The sequence below is a fragment of the Lottia gigantea genome, assembly GCF_000327385.1.
Source record: "Lottia gigantea unplaced genomic scaffold LOTGIsca_7, whole genome shotgun sequence".
Lineage (NCBI taxonomy): Eukaryota > Metazoa > Mollusca > Gastropoda > Lottiidae > Lottia > Lottia gigantea.
In genome coordinates this window covers 1,681,429-1,702,747 of record NW_008710370.1, presented here as the reverse complement: position 1 = coordinate 1,702,747, position 21,319 = coordinate 1,681,429, and the positions used below count along the sequence as shown (strand labels likewise).

The following is a 21,319-nucleotide window of genomic DNA, read 5'->3' as shown; positions in this document are numbered from 1 at the left end:
TATATACATTCACAATGTAACATGAATGAGGAAAGAAATATGAAAATGTAACCACTATGTTTCCCCACGAAACTGCGAATTATATATTAAGTTTTTAATAAAAATACCGAAAATTTCATAAAACATATATACATTTACAATGTAACATGGATGTGGTGAAAAATATAAAAAGGTAAACATTGTGTTTCTTAGATGATAAATATGATGGTATAAGTTTTTTAAGTAACAAAATGGTGAGAAAAACAAAAGGACTAGTTATAAATGCTATGGAATCAATTAATCAGTATTATCAGTAAGAACAAACTTTTTCAGTTCTTGTTTAAATGTATATAAAGATGGATTATGTTTTACAGTTTGTGGTAATGAATTCCAAAGTAAAGAAGCTGTATATTGAAATGTTCTCATCATAGCAGTTTTATTACAATTCGGTATGTCTAAAGTTCGGAGTGTTTCTGATTTCAGTGTCATACTGGTTTCCGTTAATTTTGATCTTTCCGTAAATTTATTGTATAAATATTCAGGGTGTCGAGTTCGAAAAATTTTGAATGTCATTATGCCACGATTATATCTAATACGTTGTCAACCAATTTAAAATTTGAATAATGGTGAAGGTGAATCATGATTTTCATCAAATATACTACTTTCAGTGCGTTTTTGTAATTTGTATAAAACGTCTAATTTACTTTTATTGGAATGTGTTTCATGAGATGTCCCAAATAAGTAATTAACTACTCTGTATTTGCGCATAGATTGAATTAAAAATGTCGGTAAATTTGAGCTAATTCATTAATTTGATATCTTGAGAGAACGCTGTTAATTGTTTGTAAACATGAAATATATATCAAGATCGAAAATTAGTCAAAAATAGACATGCAAAAACCCAAAAGGGAGGGAAAAAGAGCATTTCTAAAAATAACACAGACTACATTGGTATGAAATCATGTACATTAAAAGTTTTAGTGGTCTGAGTCCGTAAAGTCCGGTTATTGCCAAAGCAGTTACCTCCCTTATGCCCAAGGTTTTAATACTTGATAATGAAAAAATTGAATATACATCAAAACCACACGTCGGTAGCTATTATTTAAATTTTATTAAACTAAATGAATAAAACGATAGCTTGCCAAGCAAGGTCATATAAACCCACTGACAGCTTTGATTTTAAACACAAATATCTGGCAGTACAGTTAAAGAAGGAAATATTCAACATTCAGTCATACACTTTTTTTGAACTTTTTGGGTTATACTGAATAAATTATTTTATTTTTAAAGAATATTTTATTCACATAGATATGAAAAAGATTGGCGAAAAGGCTTTCGCCTATATAACCTCTTCTTAATACAAAATTTTCATGTACAGTACATAATGTTTAAATAATATAATATATATTATGAATACGTAACGTAAATACAGATATTGCTACATCTACTCTAGATTATCTGGGATCACGGGCAAATACTAATAGGCTGGTGGAGAGCACATGGCCCGTGGAAAAAATTTGGACAGAAATTATGTTTTCATTTCCTGGAGGGACCATGTCTATAGTGTTCCAGGCAAAAACTCTCGCAAAATCTCCCTTGGGGAAACTTCGTGGTGAGCGAGTAACGCCCTCTAGAAATCCCCATTCATTCACATCAAGAGTATCATTGTTTAATGTTCTCCAACGAATAACTTGAAGATGCATTCTGAGGGTATGGAAGTGTGCAGCTCTCTCAGTAGGGGGCAATCGTTCGGGTTATATTATCCTACATAATGTAATCATGGACTGATACTTGAGGAGTGCTGTGAAATTCCCCCCCCCCCCTCCCTCATCTGCACTGGATAGTTCAGAACTGATCACGTCGGTATTTTTATGCATTTCTGGTGACTTCACCGGATGTCTCAAAACTTGTAATTTACCCTGTCCGAATTCGCATGTAGTTCTGAGAGTTTATAAGATTGGCCAGATGTTTTTGAGCTTCGATCTTCTTTCTGAAAATACACCTTTGCCTTCTCTGGTGACCAGCGGTGAATCGAGCTGATGAATATGTCTGTGTCCTCGGCTAGCTAGCATATACAGTTTCCTCCTGGTACGTTCGCTGTTCATGTTGGATGATTTCTTGTTTGCTGCCTCTTCAGAACATCACTGTTTGGAATCTCTTACTAATTATATATATTTGTGTGAACAAATAGGAATTCCACTGAATCAGGACTAAACAGTTTATCCGTCCACTACAATTACTTTCCTAGGCCTTGAAATAGACAGATGCAACTGCGTCTGCCGGTCGACAAATTAATCATTTTAAAATCCAAAGTCGAAACTATGAAGCTGAAACGTCGGGTCCAATTAGTCGATATGCAATCTTTAATTGGCTCTTTAAATTTTGCATGCTCAGTTATGGCTTCTGGCCGGACTTTTCTTCGGCGACTAATTGGCTTAATAATAGGCGTTCGTAAACCGCACCATCACATTCGTTTGAATAAGGAGTCCAGATCGGATTTAAATGCATGGTCTATTTTTTTTTTATCTCATTTCATTGGCAAAGCACTTATCTTACCAAGGATAACTAACCGACGACCCAAGTTTCAGCTTTACAGTGACGCTAGTAACTTAGGCTTCAGCGCCTTTTTAAGAAAATGTCCATAATTGGACGACATACAACATTGCTGTTCGGGAGTTATTTCCAACTGTCCTTGCTTTGGAATTATGGGCCAACATATTGCAGAATAAGAAAATTCTTTTCAATTGTGACAATTTGGCTATTGTTCATATCATAAATAAACAAACGAGTAAAAGCCCAATTATTATGATTTTAGTTCGTAGACTCGTATTGCAGACTTTACGATTCAATATCTCTTTTTCGGCCATCCATGTTCCTGGTATTTCTAATATAAAGGCAGATTATTTGTCTCGTTTACAGGTGCAGGAATTCAAAAATATAGCTCAGGAAATGAATGTCGATCCAATATTGATCCCGGATCATCTATTGACGATTTGAAGACTATAGTCTGTTGGCTTTTGAATCGTTCAGCACTAAAAAATCTTATAAAAATGCTTTTTGATTTTATACTCATATTGTCAATTCGTATTATGTTCATGATGTAAATGATTTTCCTGAGAAAGTGACCTGTTTCATTGCACATTGTTTTTCGAACCGTTTAGCTGTGTCCACAGTCCAGCAATACATTTCAGCGCTGAATTTTTGCCATAAAATGTTAGGGCATTCTGACCTTCGCTCCTTCGTAACCTCAAAGGTGCTCCATGGTTATTATAACATTTCGCCCACTCAACCAGATTAAACGCCTTCCTATAACAAAAAGTATCCTTCATTGCTTAATTCATTTTTACCACACGGTACATCTTCTTACTTTGAATGTTTGATATATCGTGCAATGTTTCTATTGGCTTTTTATGCACTACTGAGAGTTGGTGAAATAACTTCCTCGTGTAATCATTTGCAGGTCACTTTTGTTGTTGACGATAAGTCCAATTCAATTTTGTTGAATATTCAAATGAATAAATATAAGCACAAGCCAAAACATTATATTCCTGTTTTACAGTTAACAGCCGATTTAAATTGTTCAAAATATTGTCCAGTCAATAATCTTTTACAATACTGTCGCAAACCGCAACGTACTTCTGGTCCATTGTTTTCCTTTATGGATGGATCATCTGTGTCTCGTTCATTTCTTACTAATCATTTAGATTTAGCTCTAAAGTTTTGTAATTTACCTACCTCAGTTTATAAGAGTCATAGTTTTCGTAATGGTGCTGCGAGTGAGTTCGCCTCACAGGGCATTCCTCGTGATCAACTCCAACTTTTGGAAGTGACTCTGCTTTTTCTGGCTGGGATGGGGAATATTGGTTCAGGTTGCCCGACGATGTAGTATGATAGATTCATCTCGACCACTGAGCCAATATCGGTGACAGAATTCTCACCCATCCTTTGATATTCATTGTATTCATGTATTATTGTATTGCTGAGGGCAAAGTCCCAGTTTGTTATCGAAATGTCCATTCTTTTTTTTTTTTTGTGGGACTTTGCTACCGCAAAGTCCCAGTTTGTTATCGAAATGTCAATTCTTTTTTTTTTTTTTTTTTTTTCGTTTCGTCCACACCTTCCTGAGCTTAGTCTACAATAGTTGCAGCAACCATTCAACATTCACGAACCTTAGATATAGGCGACGATGTGCATAAATATATTTTGGATCTTTTTTGCAAAACCGGAAGTGCTACAGTTCAACATGTGCAAAACTCGAAAATTGGCTCTAGAAGGCGCATTTATGCGTCGATTTTGCCGGGGTTTTCAATTTTAACATCCGGTGGCTAATGTCGACTAGATAGCACTTGAAAAATTTCGAAATTCGAAACTTTGTCGCAAACTTTTTGCGATCAAATTTTTCGATTTTTTTGCTACTTTTTTGTTTTTGCATCGATTGATCTGAAATTTAAAATGCAAATAGACATCACTTAAGTAAATGATATGATACAGTCAGATTTTTTACGTCATTTCCGGTTTCGAAGTTTGAGTCACTTGAAGTCTAAAATCGAATTTGTCGAATAACTTCCGGTGAAATTTATCAAAATGAACGGAATTTCGTTGATCGATATAAAATAAAAATCTATGGCCGATTTTAAAATAAAATTCCGACCGGAAGTAATACTTTGGCCGCCATTTTGATTTTCCTGAAACTCTTCGATTTTTATTCAGCCAATTTGGAACCGAATTTCAAAGTTTTGGTGTCAAATGAAAGAACATAAAAATTAAGAAAGATCGCAGGAAGCCGATTTTTGAATTTCAATTTTGCTTTTTTGCAATTTGCGATTGAATTTTTTCAATATTTGATGGCGTATATCACGTGACCTTGACCTTTGATGACCTTGACCTTTATAGGGTCAAAGGTCATTGACCTTGGCTATCTTTTGATACTTTGACCTTTGACCCCCAACATGTACTTCCGGTTTTATAGCTATCCGTAAAAAGCCAAATTCGCAACTTTGGACTGCTCTAGCACGTGACCTAATTAACCTAGAGGGTTAATTTTTTCGGTTTCCTAATGTGCTTTTCATGCACTTTACATAGATATAGAACAATTGCTTTTTTAAAGCAAAATTGAAATTGGTGATTTTTTCAAATTTGAGTTTTGTTTTACCATATTTGTGTCTTTTTGATCTTCGTGTATGTATATCTTATGACCTATTCTATGTAGAACCTTGATATTTGGAATACAACTAGACACTTTGAATATGAATTCACCTATGACAAAAAAATTGGGGTGGGCGTGGCACATCCGGGTTGAATTACTAATTGTTTACATTTTGCGGCTGGGGCATAACTCGCATAGGATGCGTTTGTTCAAAAAGNGGACTTTGCACACAATTACCTCATCCTTTTGGCCAGTTTGTGTTAACAGCTCAGTTGTTTCAGCTTTATAGTTCCAAAAAAGGAACGGGTTTTAACATTTGGATATTTTCATTTTTCGATTTTGACCTTTATTGACATTTGTTGACCTATATCTTTTGACCTGAATAATGTAGAAGCTTGAAATTTAAAACACAACGTAACATTTGGAATATCAATTACCCTATGCAAAAAAATTAAGGTGGGCGTGGCACATCCGGGTAATATTACTCATTATTGATATTTTTGGCCAGGAGCATAACTCGCAAAGTATACGTTTGTTCAAAATGGAACTTTGCATACAATTATCTCATGAATTGAGCCACTTTGTCTTAGAAGTTCGGTTGTTTCCGCTTTTTAGTTCAAAAAAAGGAACAGGTTTTGGAAATTCAAAATTTTCAATTTTTGACCTTGACCTTTGATGACCTTGACCTTTATTGGGTCAAAGGTCATTGACATTGTCTATTAGTTTATGCTTTCATATTTGACCTCTGACGTCTACTTTCGCTTTTATAGCTGTCCAAAAACATCCAAATTCGCAACTTTGGACTGCTCTAGCACGTGACCTAATTAACCTAGAGAGTAAATTTTTTCGGTTTCCTAATGTGCTTCTCGTGTACTTTACATAGATATATAACAATCGTTTTTTTCTTAGCAAAATTGAAATTCGGGATTTTTTCAAATTTGAGTTGTTTTTTTTTTTTTGACAATATTTGCGACTTTTTGAGCTTGGTATATGTATATCTTATGATCTATTTGATGTAGAACCTTGATATTTGGAATATAACTAGACACTTTGAATATGAATTCACCCATGACAAAAAAACTTATGTGGGCGTGGCACATCCGGGTGAAATTACTAATTGTTTACATTTTGGAGCTGGGGCATAACTCGCATAGGATGCGTTTGTTCAAAAAGAGACTTTGCACACAATTACCTCATCCTTTTGGCCAGTATGTATTAACAGCTCAGTTGTTTCAGCTTTATAATTTCAAAAAAGGAACGGGTTTTAACATTTGGATATTTTCATTTTTCGATTTTGACCTTTTTTGACTTTTGTTGACCTATATCTTTTGACCTCTATTATGTAAGAACTTGACATTTGGAACATAACGTAACACTTTGAATATTGATTAACTTAATCAAAAAAAATTACTCATTATTGACATTTTTGGCCAGGGGCATAACTCGCAAAGTATACATTTGTTCAAAATGGAAATTTTTACACAATTACCTCATATTTTGAGCCACTTTGTCTTAGAATTTTGGTTGTTTCCGCTTCATAGTTCAAAAAAAGGAACAGGTTTTGGAAATTCAAAATTTTCAATTTTTGACCTTGACCTTTGTTGACCTTGACCTTTGTAGGATCAAACGTCATTGGCATTGGCTAACTATTTATACTTTTATATTTGCTGTCCTAAGTCAACTTTTGGTTTTATAGTCGTTAGCAATTTGAAATTTTAATGGCGTATATCTCTTGATCTTGACCTTTTTAGGCCTTCTCCTTTACAAGATCAAAGGTCATTGACCTTGGATATCTGCTGATACTTTCATTTGTGAGGTCTGACGTCTACTTCCGGTATTAGAATCTTCTAAAAAATAAAAAATTATCAACTTTAGACTTGTTCTTGCGCTTGACCTAATTATCGTCGATGGTTGATTTTTTCGGGGTCTTTAGCAAATTGCTACATTTGCAAAGTCCCACTCTGTGCCACGAGTGGCTCTAGTTTGTTATCGAAATGTCCATTCTTTTTTTTTTTTTCGTTTCGTCCACACCTTCCTGTGCTTAGACTGCAATAGTTGCAGCAACGTTTCAAATTTCATAGACCGTCTATATAGGCGACGATGTGCATAAATATAAATTGGAACATTTTTGCAAAACCGGAAGTGCCACAGTTCAACATGTGAAAAAAGTCGAAAATCGGCTCTAGAAGGCGCATTTTTGCATCGATTTTCTTCGGGTTTTCATTTTTACTATCTACCTGTAATTTCTGACCTGATAGCACTTGAAAAATTACGAAATTCGAAAATTCTTAGCTCACTTTTTTCGATCAAATTTTTCAATTTTTTTGCAACTTTTTTTGCTTTTGCATCGATTGATCTGAAATTTTAGTGACTGAACTTCAAATCTACTTCCGGTTGAATAACTTCGGGTGTAATTTATGTAGGTCAACAAAATTTAACTGATCTTTGGCAAATAAAATTTAATGGCCGATTTTAAAATAAAATCAAGACCGGAAGTGATACTTTGGCCGCCATATTGAAAAAACACACTTTTGTAAAACTCAAAATGGGGCCTCAGGGTAAAGATTGATATGCTCAAATTTGATGTGAATGTATTCTGCAATCGATTGCGAAAAAAACATTGGGAGCCGAATTTTGAATTTCGCTTTTGCTTTTTTGCAACTTCCGGTTAAATTTTTTTCCAACTTGAAACACCCACACCATGTGACCCTGACCTTTGATGACCTTGACCTTCATAGGGTCAAAGGTCATTGACCTTGGCTATCATTTGATACTTTGACCTTTGACTTCCGACATGTACTTCCGGTTTTATAGCTATCCGTAAAAAGCCAAATTCGCAACTTTGGACTGCTCTAGCACGTGACCTAATTAACCTAGAGGGTTAATTTTTTCGGTTTCCTAATGTGCTTCTCATGCACTTTACATAGATATATAACAATCGTTATTTTAAAGCAAAATTGAAATTCGTGATTTTTTCAAATTTGAGTTTTTTTCTTACAATATTTGCGTCTTTTTGAGCTTGGTATATGTATATCTTATGATCTATTTGATGTAGAACCTTGATATTTGGAATACAACTAGACACTTTGAATATGAATTCACCTATGACAAAAAAACTTATGTGGGCGTGGCACATCCGGGTTGAATTACTAATTGTTTACATTTAGAGGCAGGGGCATAACTCGCATAGGATGCGTTTGTTCAAAAAGGGACTTTGCACACAATTACCTCATCCTTTTGGCCAGTTTGTGTTAACAGCTCAGTTGTTTCAGCCTTATAGTTCCAAAAAAGGAACGGGTTTTAACATTTGGATTTTTTCATTTTTCGATTTTGACCTTTGTTGACGTTTGTTGACCTATATCTTTTGACCTATATTATGTAGGAGCTTTACATTTCGAACATAACGTAACATTCTGAATATCAATTAACCTATGCAAAAAAAAATTAAAGTAGGCGTGGCACATCCGGGTAATATTACTCATTATTGACATTTTTCGCCAGGGGGCATAACTCGCAAAGTATACATTTGTTCAAAATGGAACTTTGCATACAATTACCTCATATATTGAGCCACTTTGTCTCAAAAATTCGGTTGTTTCCGCTTCGAAGTTCAAAAAAAGGAACAGGTTTTGGAAATTCAAAATTTTCAATTTTTTACCTTGACCTTTGTTGACCTTGACCTTTCAAACATCAAACGTCATTGGCATTGGCTATCTATTTATACTTTTATATTTGCTGTCTTATGTCAACTTCCGGTTTTATAGTCGTGTGCAATTAGAAATTTTGATGACGGATATCTTTTGATCTTGACCTTTTTAAACCTTCTCCTTTACAAGATCAAAGGTCATTGACCTTGGCTATCTGCTGATACTTTCATTTGTGAGGTCTGACGTCTACTTCCGGTATTAGAATCTTCTAAAAAATACAAATTTCTCAACTTTAGACTTGTTCCCGAGCTTAGACTGCAGTAGTTGCAGCAACATTTCAAATTTCATAGACCTTCTATATAGGTGACGATGTGCATAAATATAAATTGGAACATTTTTGCAAAACCGGAAGTGCCACAGTTCAACATGTGCAAAAAGTCGAAAATCGGCTCTAGAAGGCGCATTTTTGCATCGATTTTCTTCGGGTTTTCATTTTCAAAATCTACCTGTAATTTCTGACCTGATAGCACTTGAAAAATTACGAAATTCGAAAATTCGTCGCTCACTTTTTTCGATCAAATATTTCGATTTTTTTGCATTTTTTTTGCTTTTGCATCGATTGATCTGAAATTTTAAATGCAAACAGACTTCACTAATGTTAATAATATACAGTCAAATTTTGTACGTCATTTCCGATTTTCAACAGGAAAGCGACTGAACTTCAAATCTACTTCCGGTTGAATAACTTCCGGTGTAATTTATGTAGGTCAACAAAATTTGGCTGATCTTTGGCAAATAAAATTTTATGACCGATTTTAAAATAAAATCCAGACCGGAAGTGATACTTTGGCCGCCATATTGAAAAAACACACTTTTGTAAAACTCAAAATGGGGCCTCAGGGTAAAAGTTGATATGCTCAAATTTGATGTGAATGTATACTGCAATCGACTGCGCAAAAAACATTGGGAGCCGAATTTTGAATTTCGCTTTTGCTTTTTTGCAACTTCCGGTTGAAATTTTTTAAAGCTTTAAACGATCACACCATGTGACCTTGACCTTCATAGGGTCAAAGGTCATTGACCCTGGCTATCATTTGATACTTTGACCTTTGACCTCCGACATGTACTTCCGGTTTTATAGCTATCCATAAAAAGCCAAATTCGCAACTTTGAACTGCTCTAGCACGTGACCTAATAAACCTAGAGGGTTAATTTTTTCGGTTTCCTAATGTGCTTCTCATGTACTTTACATAGATATATAACAATCGTTATTTTAAAGCAAAATTGAAATTCGGGATTTTCTCAAATTTGTGTTTTTTTTTTTTACAATATTTGCGTCTTTTTGAGCTTGGTATATTTATATCTTATGACCTATTTGATGTAGAACCTTGATATTTGGAATACAAGTAGACACTTTCTATATGAATTCACTTATGACAAAAAAACTTATGTGGGCGTGGCACATCCGGGTTGAATTACTAATTGTTTACATTTAGAGGCAGGGGCATAACTCGCATAGGATGCGTTTGTTCAAAAAGGGACTTTGCACACAATTACCTCATCCTTTTGGCCAGTTTGTGTTAACAGCTCAGTTGTTTCAGCCAAAAAAGGAACGGATTTTAACATTTGGATATTTTCATTTTTCGATTTTGACCTTTGTTGACGTTTGTTGACCTATATCTTTTGACCTGTATTATGTAAGAGCTTAAGATTTCGAACATAACGTAACATTCTGAATATCAATTAACCTATGCAAAAAAAAATTGAAGTGGGCGTGGCACATCCGGGTTAAATTACTCATTATTGACATTTTTGGCCAGGGGCATAACTCGCAAAGTATACATTTGTTCAAAATCGAACTTTGCATACAATTACCTCATATATTGAGCCACTTTGTCTTAAAAATTCGGTTGTTTCCGCTTCGAAGTTCAAAAAAAGGAACAGGTTTTGGAAATTCAAAATTTTCAATTTTTGACCTTGACCTTTGTTGACCTTTGTAGGATCAAACGTCATTGGCATTGGCTATCTATTTATACTTTTATATTTGCTGTCTTATGTCAACTTCCGGTTTTATAGTCGTGTGCAATTAGAAATTTTGATGACGGATATCTTTTGATCTTGACCATTTTAGACCTTCTCCTTTACAAGATCAAAGGTCATTGACCTTGGCTATCTGCTAATACTTTCATTTGTGAGGTCTGACGTCTACTTCCGGTATTAGAATCTTCTAAAAAATAAAAATTTCTCAACTTTAGACTTGTTCTTGCGCTTGACCCAATTATCGTCGATGGTTGATTTTTTCAGGACCTTTAGCAATTTGCTACATTTGCAAAGTCCCACTCTGTGCCACGAGTGGCTCTAGTACTTTGTTTTATTTTATTATGGTTATTTGTCATTTGTATAATAAATGACCGATTCAATTTCAATACTGTATTTTATTTAACAATGGATATCAAACAAGCTAAGTCAGTATCCAGCTGAGCAACTGTAAGATAATAAAGTGTCAGGTGAGAGCCAATCACGTGACTAGTCGAATATTCCATTCTTCCATGCTGTCGGCAAGTAGTATTCAATACTGTCTTTTATTTAACAATTGATATCAAACAAGCTAAGCCTGTATCCAGCTGAGCAACTGTAAAACATATCCACTGCCAGTTATTTATGCTAATTTCAGATCAGAATAAGAACAGAAGAAAACCCAATATCAAGACCCTTAATCCTAATTTCTAAATAAAGTGTCTGCTCCACCCTAGGCCTGTACATTTGGGAGAATCAAACCCTTCCTTCCCCGAAACCAAATACATCAAATTATCTCATCAATATACATGATCACACCATGTGTCATTAAAATCAATTGAAAACTGTTATGTGTTCAACTAATTTATCATGCGTTTTTACTAAGTCAAGGGCAATAACTCAAAGACCGTTCATCGAAATATTATCAAATTCGAACTTGTCCAAGGTCTCATCACTATATATGATCACACAAAATTTTATTAAAATCAGTTGAAAACTGTAGTCTCTATTGTGTTCACAAACAGCTTTTGACGCGTGTTTCCTAAGTCAAGGGAAATAACTTAAAAACCGTTCATCAGAAAATCATCGAGTTCGAACTTGACCAAGATCTCATCAATATAAATGATCACACCAAATTTCATTAAAATCAATTGAAAACTGTAGTCTCTATTGTGTTCACAAGAAATGTTGACAGACCAACGGACAGGGGCGACGGCAATATACGTCTACATTTCCATGTGAGCGTATAAAAATTGACAAAAATGAAATCTATTAGACTGATATCAATAGATTTATCTTTATCAATATCATATGTCGGAAATCAAAGGAATGACTCTGGTGTATCTCATATATTGACTTGTTTTAAATATGTTGTTGGTTACCATGGTAATTAGCTGTCCTCATTTGAGGACTTTATGCAATATACTATTATTCGTAGGATGTCATATAGAAATGGAGCACACCTTAACATTTTATGAGATTATGAAAGATATTGAAGATTTCAAATTTGAAGATACATATCTAAAACGAACTTTGCGCATAAAACAAACTGTCAAATATAAAAGATGAAATCCAATGTCAGTAATCTGCGGTTTGAAAAAGCCAAGATTGTGTACAAATCTGCATGAAATAGGAGGTTTGGGGTATTTGAATTTCGGGGAAGGGAGGGTTTGATTCTTTCAAATGTACAGGCCTAGAGCAAACACTTAATTTAGAAATTAGGATTAAGGGTGTTGATATTGGGTTTTCTTCTGTTCTAATTCTATATTTTACTATGAACAATTCATTATCATTTGAATATGCAACTATCATTTTCTGCTTATAGACATGGGGGAATTTCTCTTGAAGGCTCTTATAGTGGGCATCAACTATCTTACTTGCTCGATTGCTGGTTGTATTGAACGGGACAAAAAAGGGTGCTATGCCTACATTATGGTGAATATTTAGTCCTATTGGTCTTGCTGTATTCAATGTCTCATTCCAATGGGCTTCCCTAGATTGACGGAATTTGGTAGTTTCATCTTCGGGCAAGTCAATTTCTATGCGCTCAATTGGGATTAGGGTGAGAACGTCTATTAAATGGTCGTCGAGATTGAAATGATTAGAAACAGGCTTTTATTTCTTCAATTTGATATCCGACCTATGAGCATTAAAACGAGTTCGTAAATTATTCTTAGTTTCTCCTACATATTGTTTGGGACATTTCATGAAATTAAATATATTACATTCGAATGTTCACATGTTAGATGTTCCTGGATCGGGTACCTTTTAGTCGTAGACTTGCTTACAAAATAATGAGTTTCTTATATAAAGGGACATGTTTTGCATCTACTGGGTAAACATGGAGCACTCCTTAAACCTGCAGGTACTTTGGCATAAAGCCAGTTTTCAGCTGCTATCTGTGCTAACGTGGAATTTTTTGTTTCGTAAAAATCGTTTGGAGTACCCACGCTCTTTCAGTTTTGAGAAAACAGTCGTACAGGCTTGGTTGAAATCAGAAGATCTTGCGCAAATTCGATGAAATCGTAAAACTTGTGACTTTATTATACCAGAAAAGGTATGTTTTGGGTGAAAGGGTCTCTTGTGCAAGAGTTGCTTTGAAATACACTTTAATATCCAGTTTATTTTTTTCTGCTATGGAATCCACCTTAAAGACAGTGGTATCGAGAAAGTATATGCTTTTGTCACTCACGTTTGCTGATGGAAGGGTGGTGGTTGTTGAGAATTTCAAAGAATTCTCACAACTGTTCGATAGAATAAGTCCAAACCATAAAAATGTCATCCAAAAGGCGTCCGTAAAAATGTGGGCCAAATGGACAGAGGGGCAACACCTCCCGTTCCCACTCTGCCATGTAAAGGTTTGCGTACGAAGGGGCGAATCGTTTGCCCATAGCTGTCCCTGAAGTTTATAAATATGTTTTATCATTAAATGTGAAATCGTTTCGACTAAGACAAATCTCTAAAAGCTGTAGAGTTGCATCGTCGGGTCTGTTTGGATCTGGGTTCCTATCAAAAGCTTTACGAACTTCCGTTAAACCAGTAGTGTTATCGATATTGGTATACATAGAAGAAACGCCGATAGAAATTAAAATAGCATTAGAACTCGACGACTCTCTACCACAGTCAGATATAATCTGGCGGCCTTTAGGGATTTTATTCGAGATAAACCACTCCTTGGTTGGATTCTTATGGATTTTAGGTAAAGTGTACAAATGTCTCTCGCGATAATCAGGCTTGGCAGACAGATAGTCGTATTGTTTCTGTTTGAGATAACTAGTTTTGACTAAATCGGCAAGAATATTGTTAATCATATTAGCAGTTTCTTTGAAAATTGGTTTCGGTAAAATGGCATAATGTTTAGGATTATTCAGTTGATTCTCTGCTTCTGAAACGTAATCCCCGTCTTCATTAGCCCATATGGTGCAGAAAAGTAGGACGTAAAACTCCATTCATTTCATTTCATTTTCTGAAACGTAATCGTCCCTATTCAGAATTGTTTTTTTTTTTTGTTAATGTAAACAACATTGATAAATTAAATTATAAATCAGAACAACACTAATATATTCAAATTCCATTGCTTATACAACACAACTGGAATGTCACAAATTATGCTTATTACCGTTGGCAATGAAAAAGATCCATGCAATCAGAGCAGAAGCTTGTTTTAGACCTACAGCCTTAATAATGACAACGGAGAGCATTAGTTATGTAGGATTTATGTGACCAATGACCAGAATGTTGTTCAAAGCGCACTTCAGGTGGGGCTCTATTTGCAGATCTAAATTTTTTAATGCCATCAGTCGGTGAAAGTGACTGCACTGCACTGCATTGCACAACAGCAACCCCGTATTAAATAGTGCTATACCAACAGAAATACTAAAAGATCGACATTAGGTGCTAATTTGCGATGCAGATGCCACGCATTAGCAATGAAGACAAAATGCCAAAAATATGCAAATACCATCGTTTTTGTTTGAGACTATCACCAATTGATCCATGAGATCTTCACCTTCCATATGCTGATTGTATATTTTTATTTTTCGGTCTATTTCAATGATCTTTTTCTCGCTTTAACTCCAAGGCCTGGCTTTATCGACGGGCTCCTTTCCACAAAAAGTGGATGTAAAATGAACAATATTGCTGTCTATCCATCTCACTATAGAAATGTTGTCAGCTGATGTCGTAACTGACATAGATAGATCTCCTACCTTCAGACTTAAAAATCTTTTCAGCAGTAAAAAATTTTGTGGAATTACTCAGATTAAATATATATAATTGAAGTCAAACTAATAAAATTTCTTCAATATGAGAAAATTCGTATCATTTCTGACAGCTGCCAGTGGGCGTATGTTACCTTGCCTTGCAAGCTATCTTATTTATAATTATATATTTCTTCAAAGTTTTGAAAATACTATTTTAGGAATTTTAGGTTGTAACATTGCGGTTAAACAATGTTACGAAAGCACAGGCACAGGAATGTAGGCGTAACCTCTAGTGATAGAGCAATGTTTGTGAAGTTAGTTTAAAAGAATGATATAGAATATTTGAAATGCAAATCCATTATCTACCGAATCTGAAATAAATAAGAAGAATACTGGTTCCTACAGGAACATTAATAACCATGAAAATATAATAAACATTTTCAATGGTGAAACTGAGGAATTGTCCTATATTAAATGAAAAGGAAAATGCGTATTTCATATAAAAAATATATATAATTTATTAAGTGAAAATAGTATACATGTATGATATTTTTTCGAGGAAACTCTTCAATTGTAAGTTATCATAAATAAGAAATATTAATTAAAGGAAATGTACTAAACCCATGGAAGGGGGAATGGGGGTAATCTACCACGGACTAAGATATCATTTAGATTTGTATTACGGGTATAGGCGATAACTAAATCATTTGTAAAGACTGTTGGGAATTTTTCCTGCAATTCTTTGTAAAGACGGATAATTATTCGGGGAACTTGACCAGCTGTGTTGTTGTATCGAATAACAAAAGGTGTAATTCGGAAATCAATTTGGATGTTCATTCCTAAAGGATGCATGGTTTGTAATTTGTTTATCCAATAATTTTCGCGAATGAGTCGAATTTTCTTTGTATCAATGCCAGGTTGTTCGTATATCTGTTCAATGGGAATAATTTATAGGTCTGTTAATTGGTGATCGGGTTAATTGAAGTGTTTTGAAACGGTTTTATTTATTTTTTTTAAGTTGACGTCAGACTTATGATGGTTGAAACGGACCCTTAACGAATCTTTTGTCTCCCCAACGTATTGTTCGTCACATTTTGTGCCAGAAATGAGATAAATAATATTTTTGCTGTTGCAGTTGAGTTTTTCATTTACTTGAAATATGGAATCTGTGCGTCTATTTCGGAAAGAATTTGTTGGTAAAATGAAAGGACAGGTTTGACAGCGAGGGCTGTTACAAGGATAAACTGAAGAATTTAGTATTGGCAAAAGAATCAAATTATTTTTAGCACAGATTTCAGCAACTGTTGAGCTTTTAATACCTCTCAAGAACCTTCTAGAATATCCACGTTCGCGCAATTTTTGGAAAACAATTGAACAAGCCTCCTCGAAGTCCTTCTTGCGCGTACAAATTCGGTGAAATCTCAAGATCTGCGACTTTATAATGCCAGAAAAGGTATGTTTAGGATGAAAAGATGATTTGAATAAAAGTTGGTGAGTATCAGTGGGCTTAAAAAAAACTTTAATGTCTAATTGATTGGTTTCATGAAAATTGGTATCTTTAAAAACAGTGGTGTCTAGAAAATCAATCTGTTTGTCGCTAATATTAGAAGTTAATTTTACAGAAGGGTGGTGGCTATTGACAGTATCAAAATATTCCCAAAATTCATCTATTGTATGAGTGGGTTATGTTAAATGGAGACTATGTAAATGAAAACAGTCCCGTGGCTTGCTCCAGTAATGATGTTAATGACATAGCCGTAATGTCAGAAACACATATGTCACGAAATGATCAAAATAAAAATATGAACAAAATGGTAATTATTTACAATTCTTATTTGTACACAAAATCAAATGTAATGCAGATATCAATCCATGGAAGTTTTTAAATCTTTATGTAATAAATATGGTTTAAAATGCTCTACATAACATGACGTTAGCTTTTCAAGAATAGCTTTTATTGTGTCAGTATTTAACTTTAACTATGGCCAAATCATTCCTAGTAAATGTATTAAAGTCACAAAAGGGTGCCCCATTAACCATAAGCTGACCTTGAACTTGGTACTAATGCATGTGGTCCTGTTTTTATGAGAAATTGCTGCCAGTTTTCTATACTTGCCTCCTCAATCGTTAAATCTCTTTTATTTCAATAATTTCACTTGAGAAATTTTCTCATACTTTTCCATCAGGTGTTGCACCAAGAAATGGAAAATATGAGTTGATGACAAATTTTATATTATAAAGATGATTAATGTACATTTGTTTGGCAATTTTTTCATTTTCTTTACCATAAGACATTGGGGCTGAAACAAATTTTTCATTATCAAATGTGTTTTTTAAAAAAGAATCATTGATTTTTTTTCTTCTCTTCATAACCAGCCCAAAATTTGAAGCAGTTATTATTTTCTTTCTTTCTTCAAACCAAACAGGATTATCTGATTGTTGTCTTGTGTCTTTTTCTATTTGTTGACATTCTGCCATGACCACTACAAGATGCACCCAATCATTTTTGGTTTTAAGCACGTTTTCAAGAGGCAGAGAAACATCACATCTGGGAAATGAAATATTGCCACATCAATGATTTACCTTTGGGGTTTCAATGGGCTGAATTAATGGTGCCCGAAGAGAAATAATTACAACAATAGATAAATATTAAAAATGTTATATCAATTATGTTTTTGTGTTTATCTTTTCAGATCTTGACCCATTGGCAATGTTAGCACTTGCTTCAGAAAATGCAAGAATAAATGAAGAAATGGCAAAGCTAATACTGGAAAAGGAAGATTTAATGAGAAGTGTTAATGAGAAAAAAGTTACGAATAGTCAAAAACCAGATAGTAAAATTTACATTGAAGGTGGATTTAGTTGTAAATATTTAAAAGTTTATGACAAAAAGTATAAATACTTCACTGGATTTACAAATGAGATTTTCTAATATATTTAAATTGTTGGTACTGTGAGCAGGTTGGAGAATATTGACCTTTGTAATCAACTTTTATTTGTGTTAATGAAACTCAGACAAAATTTTGATATCAAGCATTTATCGAAACTTTTTGATATCCCACCGCAAGATTGTAGTACCCTTTTGTCCAATTGGATTAATTTCATGTTTTTATCGTTTTGGATCAGTTTCAATATAGCGTGCACGAAGTGTCATTGAACAGTACATGCCATAAAAATTTAAGGAAGATTTTCTAAACACTTTTGCGATATGTGATGGTACAGAAAAAAAAATTCAAAAACCAAGTTCCCTAATGCGACAAATTCTGTGTTACTCAGATTATATATCTTGTACAACACCAAGAGGTCTTGTAGGTGTTCTTCCAAGAGGCCCAATTATTTTTGCATTTATGCTTTTTTCTGGGTCTGTATCGGATAAGGAGATTACAGTAAAAAGCTTTTGCTATGTGGTAAACTTCAGGAAGGGGACGGCATAAAGGTAGATAAAGGAAATAAATAAATTACGTCTGAAATTAAACATACCCCCTTTGGCACCATCGGAGGGACAAATGACTACTGGAGATGTAAGTTTAACTCGGAAAATTGCTGCTCACAGAGTTCATGTTGAAAGGGCAATATCGAGAATAATAAAATATCAAAATAATGGATCATAGAGTTGATCTCAGTCTTTTTCCCTGTATCAATCAAATTTTAACCAATTTTATGCCTTTTTAAATAAGCTTAGGGTGTTAAAATTATATGAATATGACTTACATGATATCCAAGTCAAGATCCTAAAGCTTGTGGGCCAATCGGTGTATCTACTGTGTTGTCACAAATGAAATAGGAAATTGGAGAGTATTTTTATACGCCCACATGAAATGGGGGGCGTATATAGCCGTCACCCATGTCCGTCCGTCGGTCCGTCCACAATTGCTCGTAAACACTCTACAAGACACAATTCTTGACGGATTTTGACAAAATTGGTATGAGTGTTCGTAATCACCCAAGGATGAACCCTATTGAAAATCAGAAGAATCGAAAAATATTTAGTATAAGTTATTGCACTTGTTCTTGAAAACGCGTTCAATTTTTAGCTCGTGAACACTCTAGAAGGCACTATTCTGGACGGATTTTGACGAAACTTGGTGTGAGTGTTCGTAATCACCCAAGGATGAACCCTATCGAAAATCAGAAGAATTGAAAAATATTTACTAGAGCTATTGTCCTTGTTATTGAAAACACGTTCAATTTTTAGCTCGTTATCACTCTAGAAGGCACAATTCGTGACAGATTTTGATGAACTTGGTGTGATTGTTCGTAATCACCGAACGATGAACCCTATTGAAAATCAGAACCTTCAGTCATACACTTCTTCTGAACTCTTTAGAGCGATACCGAATAATATTTAGTATGAGTTATTGCCCTTGTTCTTGAAAACGCTTTCAAATCTAGCTCTTAAACACTAAAAGGCATGATTCTTGGTGGATTTTGACAAATTGAACACGTTTTCAAGAACAAGGGAAATAACTCATACTCATTATTATTCAGTATTCGCTCTAAAGAGTTCAGAAGAAGTGTATGACTGAAGGTTGAATATTTTATACTGGTTATTGTTACTGTACTGCTAAATATTTTTATTCAAAAATCAAATAGTGATGATCAAATAACTGGACAGTCTAGGCAGATAATTTGGAAAAAAAAAACAGACTGATCAGTATTTCAATAATTTTCATAGGCTAATCAAGTCTGTGATTTATCAATATATTTGTTAGAAATATTTTGCAACTTAGAAAGCAACGTCTTCTGGAAAAAATGTAAGATTCATTTGTCTGTATCGCCCACCACCATCAAAATAGAACAAACTGTCTAATGATGACTTCCTTACAGATTTCTCTGACACCAAGGATAACACAATCTTTTTGGGAGATTTTAATGTCAGTTCTTGCTCAAATGATATTATGTGGACAAAGCTGTCTGAAATTTTGGATAATTTTGACCTTACTCAACACGTAGAGGGTCCAACCCATCAAATGGGGAATACAATAGATTGGATTGTCTCTAAAACAAATAACTATAATGCATGATATCTGCATCAAGGATAATAAATGTCTGATCATTTCATAGTAAGCTTCCGCCTGGATCTTTATAAATCTATTAATGAGCCCAACTATAAAAGGTACCGTAATTTAAAATCTGTTGATATTGAATAACCCGAAGGTACTTTTCTCCACTTTAAGTTCATTATTAGGCGAAAAAGAAGACACAGCACTCCTTTGTGGTGATGATCAATCTATTGCGAACAATTTCAGTACATATTTTTCAGAAAAAATTTCCAAAATAAGAGACCAACTTGGAGAAGCGGATGACAAGGATCTGAATGATATACCCTTCTCAGGACAATCTTTCAACCATTTCTGTCCAGTTGATGATGACTATGTAAAGAGGCTTATAACTGAGTCTAAGCCAACATCATGTCCATTAGACGTCTGTCCAAGGAAATTTCTCCTGAAAAATCTTGATACTGTTCTTCCCATACTAACGAAGTTATTTAATCTCAGCTTAAAGTCTGGTGTGGTCCCACGAAGATTCAAAACTGCCGTCGTCAAACTTCTCATTAAAAAGCCTTCTTTGGAAACTGAAGTTCTAAAAAATTACCGTCCTGTTTCAAAGCTCTCTTTCCTTTCTAAAATTTAGGAAAAGGTTGTGGCTGATCAATTGAAGCAGCATCTAACTCAACATGGTTTATTAGATAGATACCAGTCAGATAACAGAGCCAATCACAGTACAGAAACTGCACTTATTTGTGTGGTTGATGATATAAAAAAAAAGAGAGTGGACTTGATACTGTTCTTCTCATACTAACGAAGTTATTTAATCTCAGCTTAAAGTCTGGTGTGGTCCCACAAAGATTCAAAACTGCCGTCGTCAAACCTCTTATAAAAAAGCCTTCTTTGGATACTGAAGTTCTAAAAAATTACCGTCCGGTTTCAAATCTCTCTTTCCTTTCTAAAATTTAGGAAAAGGTTGTGGCTGATCAATTGAAGCAGCATCTAACTCAACATGGATTATTAGATAGATACCATTCAGCTTACTGAGCCAATCACAGTACAGAAACTGCACTTATTTGTGTGGTTGATGAAATAAAAAAGAGAGTGGACTCTGGAGACATAGCCCTGCTGGTAATGTTTGATTTGTCAGCAGCATTTGATACAATTGACCATGAAAAACTGATCGAACGGATTCAGAATAGCTACGACATTGATACCACCGTTTTGAGCTGGTTTACATCATATCTTTGTGACAGATCTCAGTATGTGAAAGTCAGCTATTCACGCTCTACTCTACGTCTCTGGGCCATCTTCTATCCCAACACAATGTTCCATATCATC

At 34.5% G+C, this 21,319-nt stretch overlaps 2 protein-coding genes across 2 annotated transcripts; both read left to right on the top strand.

Annotated features, from left to right (window-relative positions):
- Window positions 1-230: 230 nt before the first annotated feature.
- On the top strand, window positions 231-17,922 carry LOTGIDRAFT_154968 (hypothetical protein; the record flags this gene model as incomplete). The annotated part of the gene is made up of 3 exons (XM_009065476.1): window positions 231-233; window positions 3,539-3,755; window positions 17,684-17,922. 3 exons carry the CDS (start codon window positions 231-233, stop codon window positions 17,920-17,922), a joined length of 459 nt encoding a protein of 152 aa, XP_009063724.1.
- A 301-nt stretch (window positions 17,923-18,223) lies between these two features.
- LOTGIDRAFT_107508 (hypothetical protein) lies at window positions 18,224-18,424 on the top strand (the record flags this gene model as incomplete). Its single annotated transcript, XM_009065475.1, has 1 exon — window positions 18,224-18,424. A coding segment is annotated over one exon (201 nt), but the record flags the coding sequence as incomplete, so codon positions are not given.
- Between the last annotated feature and the right edge of the window lie 2,895 nt (window positions 18,425-21,319).